We start from the raw sequence: 12,574 nt of genomic DNA, 5'->3' as shown, positions 1-12,574 counted from the left end.
TATAAGTCAAAAATGTTGACTGTGTGGGATTTATTGCTCATAATTATTATATGTATGAAATATTCAGTATAAAATATTAAATATTGCATGTAGTTGAGGGGTAACATTGAAAATTTTCACTCTAAGAAAACCAATGTCAACAAAGGGGTAAAATTTTCATGCCACCCTCAACTACATGCAAAATTTATGTAATATAATCTATGTGCTTTTACAGATTTAAAGATTCGATTTCTTTATTAGCTCAAGCACAATAAAAAGGATACATGCATAAAAATGTTGTAAAATACCGTTCTTGAAATCAAAGTTAAGAATTCTATTGAAACTTCGGACATTATTGCCCACTGTGTCGCTTAATAATGTACGAACATATATTCAGTAGTGAGTATTTTCCGCATATTTTCAAAACGTATTTTTCCTGATTCTACTTGTTGACTTTAAGATGGAAAAATTCTTAAAAGCATTTATGCAGAAAAATTGTACGTTGTGAAGATTCAAATTAGACCAATGCACGGCTTATAATCATGCATTTAACATACTTACTTGGTAGTCAACCTTCTCGGAAAGGAAAATGAAGATAATCCATAGCATTGGAAACATTTATAGAATCAAATTGCATTCCGTGATATCTGTTCAATGCAAAGAAGGGTTAAATCCATTCAACTGAACTACTCTGGACATTAGAAGCAGCATCAGTTACCTGCTTCAAGGCTTGTAAATAACTTTCCTTCTTTCCGTAACTAATGGTATCAAACATGCAACTCTTCTCAATACAGAACCAGGAAAGATTACAAAGGCATCAAAAGCATAACTAATACTTGTATAATAATTATTTAGGACAATCATCCATGGAAGTTAGGTCAATTCAAGAGATATAGATACTCGCAAATAGATTTGCTCACAAACCTGAAACTTATCACCAGTACGGCAACTATGAGACCCATACAGCATCAAAAACATTATTTGCACATCTGCAACCAATAAAATTCTTAAACCCTAAAACGTATAATTTAACACTTGAAACCACATTGTTTTGGGAACTGGTGACCTCGGGACGAAATCAAAATTCAAAACCTTCACTGCACATTCAGTTATTATGCCGATTTACACGCAAAGACGTTCGAGTACATGTGACAAAAACTGTAGGATGAGATCCAGCGGTAATAATGACAAACAACTAATGATAAGAACAAAATATTTACATTAACTGTCCCCTGAAAGTGCAGACGCAAATATTAAGGATGACAATGATGCTCCGTCAAGTATGACGACACTTTTATTTAATCTCTTAAAATCGATTCATGGCTACTGTAGTTCACTAACTATGTATTCTATTTGTCTTTGGATTGAAATGTTTCGTTTCCTTTTTTTAAAGAAATAAATAACAAATAAATAACAAAAATGCACTGGGAAATGAACTTGGTTGGTCACATAATCAAATCCTGTGAAGCCCGAAGGGCTTTTCAATAGGTTTGATCACGTAGTTCATTTCCCAGTGAAGTTTTTAATCTCGATATTTATTACATATTTACATTTGAGACGAATATTCGAATAGAAATACTAGAATTACACACACTACTCGTCGTGTCACTATGTTGCGACATGCCGTGACTAAAAGTTCGCCTAACTCCAACGTTTGAATGTTAACATTGATGATTGCAATCAAATTCAGGAAGTCTCTGTTTATAATAATAGTGCAATGATCGGTATCGAGGATAATCTTACTTTTTTTTTTAGTTCTGTATATATATATATAAAGTTGATAGCAGTTGTACTTCAGCGAGAAACGTCTGCTTCAATTAACATGATGGAAAGGTAAGCGCGATTTCAAACCATTCTACACACCAAAGGAATATCTAATGGTCATCTTCTGATTGATAAAAATATCCATATTTTTCAATAATTTTATCTCCATCATCGCTTTCAAGTTAGAAGTTCCGAAACCAGTTTCACCCCCGCTCTGATGTGAATATACGCTCTCATGAATCCCACCATGGCAATGTCTAAACAAAGGGTGTGCTAAAATTTCTGCGATGAGTAGTTGATGAGAAAACTGCGACGGAAATTTGGTACCGACAGACACACAGATAAAAAGGAAATTGACATCGGATTCGTAGAGAAATGAATCCCACCATATTACATGTCTAAACAAAGCAAGACTTAAACATATGCGATTTAAAATACCTTTGTATCGTCCTGAGCATATGGCTCTACGCTGTCTTTAATATCATTCATTTTTTCATCGTTCATTTTTCTCAGTTCAACATATCGTTCCTGTAACATTTGCACAATAATTAATCACAGACATTGTTACAATCTGATTAAAATCAGATCTTTGTTACGCTCCGAAATTCTGATGGTCGCTGTACAGCAGAAAGAAAGATCTGATTTTAATCAGATTGACATTGTTAAAACCTGATTTTTAATTGAATACTGTATTAGGTATATTATGCAGTATTTAATAATGAAATTGTAAATTCAGTAAACATGTGAGGAATTTGCGAAAACCAGAATGTGAATTCATTAACTAAATTGTGAAAGTACATTAATGCAGTAAACCATTCAATAAATTGTTGTATTTTCGTAAACCTATCATCAAATTCTATATATAGTTTATAAAATGTAAAAGATGAAGATAACGAACAGTGATCAATCTCATAAATCGGTAAAAAAAAAAAAAAAAAAAAAAAAAAAAAACGTGAACAGGGCAAAAACACGGCCTCCAGCAAACACCAGAGGTGGGATCAGGATTCTAGGAGGAGTAAACATCTCCTATTAACCGGTCACACCCGCAGTGAGCCCTGTGTATTGATCAGGAATACAGGGTATAAATTAGTCTAACTTAATATAAAAGCAATGACTTAACAAATGTTATAGAACATGTCAGGCAAAGTATGACCCAACGGTGCTGTATTTACAAACAAGGTCATTATAACAATCGTAGAACTTTTGAAAAGCTGACTTTAAATGGGGTTGTTGAAATCCTTTTATCATATACTTATTTGTCAGTAGCTTGCCCTGGTTTAAAAATTGATCACACTGAGAGTATAATCTGAGACACAAACACAATATGCAGGTGATGTTGGAATATTGCTTCTTAAATAAGGGAAGTTGACGATGGAAAAGTTGAAGTCATCCCGTTTGTCATCAGGTTTAGTTATAAAAACAATCAATCACAGACATTGTCAACATTCCTAGTTATTAATGAAACTATACAAAAATATTGAAAAGATATCAGACCTCGTTGTCTTTCTCACTTTGTGTCTGGCTGTAATAAACACTAAATTCCCACTCCTTCACTTGATCCTCTTCTAACTGGTCCATCTAAAATTTTAAAAACCCAGAAAATTGAAACAACACAAATGTAGCTATGACACAAAATGTAATAAACTGCAATAGTCACCTTTTTTGTTATTACATTTTGCGTTTTGCGTTACTAAACATCAAGTCGACCGCGTGGCGCAGTGGTTAGAGTGTCTACTCTAGAGTCGCGGAGTAAGGAGTTGATCCTTACTTCGCGGGCTCGAATCCCACTGTGGGACGTGGAGACCGGTCCTTCGGATGAGACCGTATGAACCGTGGTCCCGTGTCGCAGTAGGTGCTGGCATGAAAAAGATCCCTCACTGCTCAATGGTCGTAAGTGCCGAGTATAGGACAAAATTTGCAGCTTTCCACCGGCAAGTGGTGGCGTCTCCATATGAGTGAAAAATTCTCGAGAGGGACGTTAAACAATATACAAAAAAAAAAAAAACTAAACATCAAATGTGAAATATCGAAAATTGCTTATTAATTAACACAATCTTGGTTCATTTTTCAACATTCTAAATAAACCACCTTGGTGGAAAAAGTTATTAATATGACATATTACTTTAATATATTACATTATGGCAACAATGGTCTAAGTTTTACATAAGAATGTATAGGAATCATCTTGAAAAAATCTTATGCTCTAGAAAAGCAAAGCCATGATTAGTGATATTATTATGGAAGCATCCTCAGGTAGTGTAGATGAATTTTTTTTTTCAAATTTACGGTGGGTAGGGTGGGGCCAAATGAGCGATCAAAAGTTTTACATAGGAATACATAAGGGAAAAAATCTTTAAAATTCTTCTGCTCAAGAACAGCAAAGCCATGATTAGTAATAATGATATGGATGCATCCTGATGTAGTGCAAATTTAAGCTCCCCCTCCCCCCCCCCCATCTCGTAAACTTTTCAATACTGAACTGATTTCTGCTTTTTTCCTAGCCAATGTGCTCTGGTGAGCGATGTGGCCCATGGGCCACTTGTTCGTATTGGGGTGACATCTTTCACATTAAGGCCTAGGACCATCAAATCTTGACAGTTCATGCATCTTGTTTGGAAGGTGTGTCACTACCTAAGTTATGTTATTGACCTTATTTTATGATTATACATTGCCAAACTGTGTCCAAGTTCATGAAGGATGATTCTGACAAAAATCATCGGACCACTACCAAATTCGAACTTGACCTGTATTTTCTGGTAGAATACCTGCATATGCAATTTCAATCTAATACATACATCCCTACAAAAGTTAGAGAGCGGAAACTGGAAATTTCTTTTTTTTTCAAGTTCAAGAGGAATAATTCTGTCAAATATCATCGGACCATGACCAAATTTGGACTTGACCTGCGTATTTCTATGACGTATCCATGTCAAATTTGAGTTGAATGTGCCAACTCTTGCCAAGATAATAAACAGAAAGTAAATGATGACGGAATGACGAAACAGGGTAACACTATATGTCCCCGGCCATTTCATGGCCGGGGCATAAAAATACAATACAGAATGTAATTATTTACTTACAAATCTACTTTGAAATAATCAAGATTTATTGGAAAGTTTCGAAATATTGTTTTCTACAAAAACAAGTCTTAAATCCAAAAAAAAAAAAAAAAAAAAAAAAAAATCTTTTTACATTTATGTATATCCTGATGCAAAATGTGATAAATAAAAAAAAAAGGAGCTATATGCATATTTTTACTCCCACAAGTCAAATTTTGAAAATTTCTTGAAATGAAAAAATTGAATTAACAAAAAATATTATAATAGTTTCGGAGTCGTTTATTTGCACCGTTTGTTTCCGTGACGTCACAAACTATGTAGATTTTGTGTTATTTTTCAGAAAGGGGACAAATGGACAAAATTTGTTCAATCTTTAATAAATATTTATAGAGCTCAGACCTGCTCCATAACAATATACACATATTTATTGATATTATTAGTGTTGTCAAATCGGACGATTTTTAGTAATTTAAATTTAGTGGTTTTTCTTTAGACCTCAAAACACCCTTTTTTGCAGTATAAATGCTCAATAGTAATTGAAATACATTTTGTATTTGTAACGTCGTCACCATTTCTATATTTATCATATTTATTATATTTTTTATACCGGTATATATAAAACACAAATGCATTGCTCAGGAACTTTATTCTTAATTACAAACAAAAGTATTTTTTTCTCGAATATCCCGTAATAGTTTGCTGTTTTGCAGGATGTCCTTTATAAAATATCGCTTGATTCAGAGTAAATTTTCAATCTAAGGTGGTTTAGCATATTTTTGGTCCCACCGTGTATGTTTATTCCATTTCAATACATCCAAATATTTTACAACTTACGGATTTAATTTCAGTCACTCTTTTAAAAGATTTGGGTGTATTTGGCGGCGTCTTCTTTAATCTTGTATACTGCAGACTAACACAGAATTATCTTAAGCCTTCAAAACTTGTATAGCCCTCGGCATTCAAAGCCTCCAATTAGATAATTTGTGAAATACTTATCAAAACAAATCCGTCGTATTTGTAAAAAGCTACATATTGTAGGTCGAGTCTATCGTTAAATAACGGTAAATTAATTATAGAAATTTATGAACAAAATTTCATTTTTTCCTGCTGATTTCAACATGTTAAAATATAAATTTTATATATACGAGTAATCGAGTAGTCGTTTTACTAACCGATACTCGCATCGTTCGATGGTTAACCGGTTAACCGGGTACTCGTTGACAACACTTAAGCATTGAATCATTATTTTTTGAAAGATATAGTCTCATAACTGCAACGGTGTGTGCAAACAAATTGAGTAACGCGCGTTAGCGCGTTATGAAAATTTGTTTGCACACACCGTTGCAGTTATGAGATTATATCTTTCAAAAAATAATGATTCAATGTTTATATTTACATTTTTTAACTCCTTGTCTTGACTGCAAAGGTGATTTATATTTCAAAATCCCTGTATTATCCTTCGGGTAAGTTACAATAAATGAAAGAGCCGTTGCAACAGCTTCAGTTCAATGTGAGCGTGAATTTTGATTTTCGCTTATGACGTTGCACTTCCACGGCGTTCAACGTTTGTGACGTCAAAATAAAACGCATACTTTAACCTTTTGACCCCCCTGTCCGTGTTATGGTGTTTTGAATGCCGTAGCTTTCCTCACACTTTATAAGCAAAAACCATGCTGAATGTAAATATTAGATATTATCATTCTACACATTATATCAAAACACTGAGCTGGCGCACACCTGCACTCGGTGACTTTAACTCGAAATATCGACGTAATATAGGGCCTACATTTTTCTCTCTATAAATCATTGAATTTTTGAATGTACGTCATTTTCCTGACGTCATGTTAAAATATGGCATAATGGATGATGAAAATATCTACTGCTTTGAAGTCTGCAGATACCGTTCCTTTTAGAACATCATTATATATTTCTCCATCGAAGTTTGATTTTGGGTCAAATGTTGGTCATTACTGAATATAGTCCTTTAATAAAAACATTTGATATAACACTAGATGAAATCCCGTGCAAGCGCGGGGAATTGAATTTATACCACTACCGACTGAAAATATATTATAGTTTCTACTGACAGCCTACAGACTTATAGCAGGAAGAAATACTTTGTTCAAAATCCCGAATGAAGTAGATACATGTACGTCTGCACCCCAACCCCTTTTTTGTAAAAACTTGAAAAATAACAATTTCATTAATTGACATTTATTGTGGAACCTGTGTCATGGACATTTAACTTCAGATGTTCTTATTTCATTTCCGTCAAGGATAAAAGCAGCAAGTATGCACATTTTACTGATTAAGTGATTTTTTGGGGGCGGGGGAGGGGGGGGGAATTAACAGGTACTTGGGTCTGTTTGTACCTTATTGATATGTAAAAAAAAAATGTACTTTACTTACTTTTTTTTACATATCAATAAGGTACATACGTATTTATAAACCAAGACCCAAGTATCTATGTAAAAATTAGCTTTTAACGCCCTATGAATAGGCCGAGTATTTGATACAAAAGACTGTATTCAGAAAAAAAACTGGAATGTATTGATTAAAGCACAAAATTTTACATCTTTAATTGTATATGAACAATATATTATTCATTAATTTTTTTTTCTTTTCATGTAAGCAAGTTTATTACGAAGTGCAAATTGTACTTCGGGTTCGTTGCCACGATGCTCTCAGTAAGGAATATAGTCTATACAAATTTTAACGATAAATTTAGTAGGAAAAGCTACTACATACATGTATATATAATAGTCTTTCGATATATAAATATATTCACAACTAATAGTGTTATCAATGATTTACCATTATTTCAATGACTATTCACAAAAAAGCTTTTTTTATGTTATGCAGTAGTAGTCGCCTCGTTTTTCTTTTTAACATCGGGCTCGATGCTATATGATGTTCTAAAAGCTTCTGCCAGTATTAAGATCGGTGAATGATGAAAATAATTTGCACGTTTCCCTTTTTAATCGGTTATCACAACATATTTCTTTTATATCATTTAAATCAAGTTTTGATTGAATAATTCAGTGATGACGTTTCATGAAATAAATAAACGATTGCTTGTTGTCAGTGTCATTAAAAATTGCCAGTAACCTAGATCCGCCAACCGGAAACGCCACCGTACTCACGTTTTTGCTATTTCATGGCTGTTTATAGAAATTGAAAGTAGACTTTTGATTTAATATACGATACTTACTATGCGAGTGAAATCTAAATATAGTTTACGGACATCATCTTGTATCTAGTTTATTGTTAGAGGGATAAGTAAAAACTCTGGTGCACCCGTTTCGGAGTTTTTTTGCAAAATTTATTAATTTTTAAGCATAGATTTGTGCTTAATACTAATAACACCAGTCAACCCACTGTGTTTATACAGTTTGTGGCATTCAGGCTTACCTCTGCTAGAATTTCTGCAATGTCTTCCTCCAAATGATTGGTTGACTTCTCTGAAAAACTAAAGCAATAAAAAATATACATGTATTCAATAAGATACCAGTATCACACCAGTCGATATATTCTTTATATTACAAGTATTTCATTGAGCAAGACTAATATTTCAATTAGTTCAGCTTAAAAAGCAAAGTGGAAGATGAAATGAAACTAAATTATCAAAAATATGGTTTGCAACCATGTTATGTTAACACTTTAAGGTCAGACGTCACTTTTCTCAATAATATATAATTTTTTCCAAGAATTTGTCATTGAAGTATTGCCGCTTAACAAGTTTCCTCCCAAAAACTTAAGGTACCTTACCAAGGCATTTGTTCAAGATACCAGAGGATGCTATTTACAATATAATCCTCTTGGAAATCACTAGCATTGCCAGTATCACAATTTCTTGGTGTCTTTATCAACTTAAAATTTTGAAAACAGTTTATAAATCACAGGATAATTAAAGATAAATATCGATTAATTTGTTATATATAGTATGAAGAGATACAAAACAGATACTAGTATTCGAGCAACGCGTCATCAGGCCTTAAACTAATTTTGCTTCCCTTTAAAAAATGATGGTAAATTACCTTTGATCCTTATCACAGCTATTTCCATCACCTGTTTGACCAATTACTGAGGTATGACAAGAGACTTGTTTGTCTTTGTTAGAAACAGATGCCTCTGAAATGGTTTGGTTGGAATGAAAGCCCTCTTCATTAAATAAAAGGGATTTTTTTGCTGTGTGTGATATTGGAGATATCACTATCTCTAGGGGTTTTCTTCTTATATCCACTGGAGTGCTTGTCATTAGTAGACTCATTTCATCCCTGCTGTTGATATTTGATCTGATTACTTCACAGTTGTTGTCAAAATGTTCGTATAAATTTCTGCTGTTATGAACAATATCATGTTTCTTGGTATATTTGCTATTTCTAGCACCTGAGTGTCTCTCTGTGGAAGTTAAAAGATTTCCTGGAGTATGAGCAGTGTACCAATTCTGCTTCATTTGGTCAGTTATGTTGGGTGTGTTTAACTTTCTCTGCATGTTTGTTGGTGATAAACAGAGCCTACTTTCTTTATCCAATGGTTTGTCCAATGGACTTTTAAACTTGAGATTTTCGAAGGTTTTTTGTCTTCCTTTTGAGACTGTTTTCGAAGCTGAAGTTTGTAAACCATTAACAGTTTGATGAAACCTTGAGTCTAAAGAATAAGAATCTTGAGTATCAAGAATACTGCTTCTTTTAAGAATTGGGGAAGAACCATCATTTTTTATTCGTCCTTTATTTTCTTTCAGGAAACATTTATTTAAAATGTTAGAATCGTGAAACAATACCCGCTTTGATTCTTGTTGAGTATTCACTTCCAATTTTCTCCGTTTTGATTCTGTACATTCAATTGGAGTTTCAAAGAAAGGGTTTTGACAAAATTTATGATTGAAGTCTTTGTTCTTGCATGATTTGCCATCTCCTTTATGCCTAAATGTATTATGCTTCACCGATGCCGGAGTCCAAGACGGAAGAAATACTTCTGATGATTGTCCATGTTGCCTAAGTTTCTCCATACAATTACCATGTCCATCCTTTAAGTACTGAACAACTGGTGTTGGTTGGAAATCCTCAGGAATGTATGGATTTTCTTGTTGGAATGTAGATTTTTCATGTGCAGTTGAATTTATTTTGGAACAGATTCCAAAATCAAGCTTGCTTTTAATGTTTCCCTTTTTGCAAAATAATATAAAAGAAAAAGAACAGAAATCATGACCAAGTAAAATTTTAAAATTTACTTATAATCTTCAAAGTAAACATAGGGGGTGAGAAGTCTTAGAAGCATATTTTTAATACATGGGATAATTATTCTAATGTGTACAGATATTGCAAACAACTTAAATAATACCTTGTTTAGAACTTAAGGATTGACAAGAATTTATTATGAACAAATTATATGAAAATCAATTTTGTGTACTTTGGTTAACATGTGATCCATGCTAGCTGTGTCTTTTCTATCAGATATTCTTTTCCAGCTTGTATCTCTGAAATGATCTAAAACTTGGTGAGTTAATTTCATATTTTATGTGTCATAGAATCCATACTTTATTTATTCACCTGAGGTCTTAATTTAGAGCAAAGAGCACACGGAGATTAACTTCAATTAATAAATAAGTTTTTTTCCAATTGAAAAAAAAGACAATCTACAAGATTGATTGATTGATTGAATGTTGTTTTACGTCCCATTCGAGAATTTTTCACTCATATAGAGACGTCACCATATACCGGTTAAGGGCTTCAAATTTTGACCTTTACTCGGCACTCAGGGCCATTGAGCAGTGAAGGATCTTTATCGTGCCAACGCCTGCCGACACGGGCCTCGGTTTTTAAGGTCTCATCCGAAGGAACCGCAACTTTCACTTCAAAGTGCCGAGCGCATGGCGAAGGAACAGTTGCTACCCATTTTTTATCGACTTAGGTCAGTCGCGGCCGAGATTCGAACTCACGACCTCCCGATCACGAAGCGAGCGCTCTACTGACTGAGCTACCGTGAACGGTCATAATCTACAAGAATACACTACAATAATAATGTTCCATCTTATGCAAAATTTTAATATGAAAACATACAGACCAACCAGTCTGAATATAATTGTTTTCTTCCCTAACAAATCATATTAAAGTAAAACTTGTCTAATCCGGACACTACTGGTTCCAAAGAATTTGGTCGGATTAGACAACATTAATATCCGGATTAGACAACATTTAAAACAATGAAATTTACTGCAACAGACTGAAATTTAGAACTGTATTAGACAAGATTTCGGATCATACAACATCCGGATTAGACAAGTTTCAGTGTACATTTACATTTTACATGTTTTATATATATATATATATATATATATATATATATATATATATATATATATATATATATATATATATATATATATATATATATAAAGGTTTTCAACGAATATTCGAGTACTCGAATATCGTTCGATCATACCGACTATCGACTAAAATTTTTGTAGTCGGTTATTCGTTAAAAATTTGCTACTTAAAGACCCAATTTTTTTACCGTACGGTTACCTGAGGAGGGGGAGTGGTCTTGGTAGTACTGATGTTATTTACCTGGAGAGCCCCAATACTCAAGATGTCAAAAATCCCTATACACGCTGCATTACACAGGAAGTCCGGCTTTTGATAATCAGGGTCAACATTACGCGTTTTGTGCATAATTTTGAGTGAAAATATTTAAAGGCCAGGGTTTTCAACCGGTCGGTTTTCCTCAGGTAAGTTTGGTGTGGGGTGGAGCTTAATTGAAACGGCTGTGAATCCCCAGGGAACCAAGCTGGCTTGTGTATACCTACCTATATACACAGGATGTTACCTGTATATTACCTGTAAATGTTTTCTTAAGACATAGTTTAACTTCGCGTGTTGGTCAATCGAAATGTTGATCGTCAAATTTATAAAATAAAACATGATAAAATTTTTTATGTAGACTGATTCCTTTAGTTCAATTCTTTTTTTAAAAATATGTTTGAATAAAGGAGACAATTTTAGTTTAATCTTGTGCGTTAATAAATTTCAAATCTTTGGTTATAAGCTGGCGACACCGAGGGAAATACTCATTCACAAAACGAAAGTAGAAAAAAGCGCAGTCCTGAATAATTAAGTCTCTAAAACTTAGAATTCCTGTTTGAAGGCTAAATTTTGTAGAAAATATATAATAAATTAGATAAATATTTTTTGTATAATTCCTATGTGATTAACCCATGACGCATGCATGTTCCGTAAAAATGATCAAGGCATTCGCGTATTGTTTCTCCGACAGGTAGACGAAACGGGAATATAATCACTTTATCCTACTTTTTTCCTCGGGATACATAATTCTAAACATAACTTGTATATGCATGCAATGACAACTTTTATAATAATGTTAGTTCTCTTTAAAACTGGTTATTTTACCGTAACTTTCATCACCATGTCTCTAAGAAATATTAAACGTCTTAAAATTTTTAACTTGGACAATATGACTATCTCATAATTATAAAAAAAGAAATTATTATTTTATTAAATTATATGATGCTTCCAATGCAGTTCAGTATTTTCTGTTTTAAGTAAAATTGATGTACGTGTAAATTTGGATAATCTATACTGCATTATAGATTGTATAGTGAAATGAACCCCCCTTTCTTAATTACAATTTAAATAGATATATGACTGATTTTCTTATTCATTTATTTAATTATTTGACAGACTGATTAAATATAAATTATATATGGCTAATTACTTTATCATAAAGTTAAAAAAAATATATAATATTAGCTC

General features: G+C 33.0%; 1 protein-coding gene across 2 annotated transcripts in view; it reads right to left on the bottom strand.

Annotated features, from left to right (window-relative positions):
• LOC133195827 (uncharacterized) overlaps positions 1-12,574 on the bottom strand; it is a 44,393-nt gene that overhangs the window by 1,235 nt on the left and 30,584 nt on the right. Inside the window, exons 4-8 of one of the 2 annotated variants that reach the window (XM_061331780.1) lie at positions 10,215-10,281; positions 8,840-9,969; positions 8,214-8,271; positions 3,238-3,321; positions 2,182-2,271 (exon numbers count right to left, since the gene is read on the bottom strand). In XM_061331780.1, coding sequence (XP_061187764.1) covers positions 2,182-2,271; positions 3,238-3,321; positions 8,214-8,271; positions 8,840-9,969; positions 10,215-10,281 — 1,429 coding nt within the window. The remainder of the gene's footprint in view (positions 1-2,181; positions 2,272-3,237; positions 3,322-8,213; positions 8,272-8,839; positions 9,970-10,214; positions 10,282-12,574) is intronic. The other variant, XM_061331781.1, reaches the window with a different exon arrangement.

Source organism: Saccostrea echinata, unplaced genomic scaffold (genome assembly GCF_033153115.1).
Source record: "Saccostrea echinata isolate AGI-Se365-2 ecotype Australia unplaced genomic scaffold, CSIRO_AGI_Sech_v1 ptg000029l, whole genome shotgun sequence".
NCBI lineage: Eukaryota > Metazoa > Mollusca > Bivalvia > Ostreida > Ostreidae > Saccostrea > Saccostrea echinata.
The sequence above is the reverse complement of the archived record's forward strand: the minus strand, read 5'-3'. Positions and strand labels throughout refer to the sequence as shown.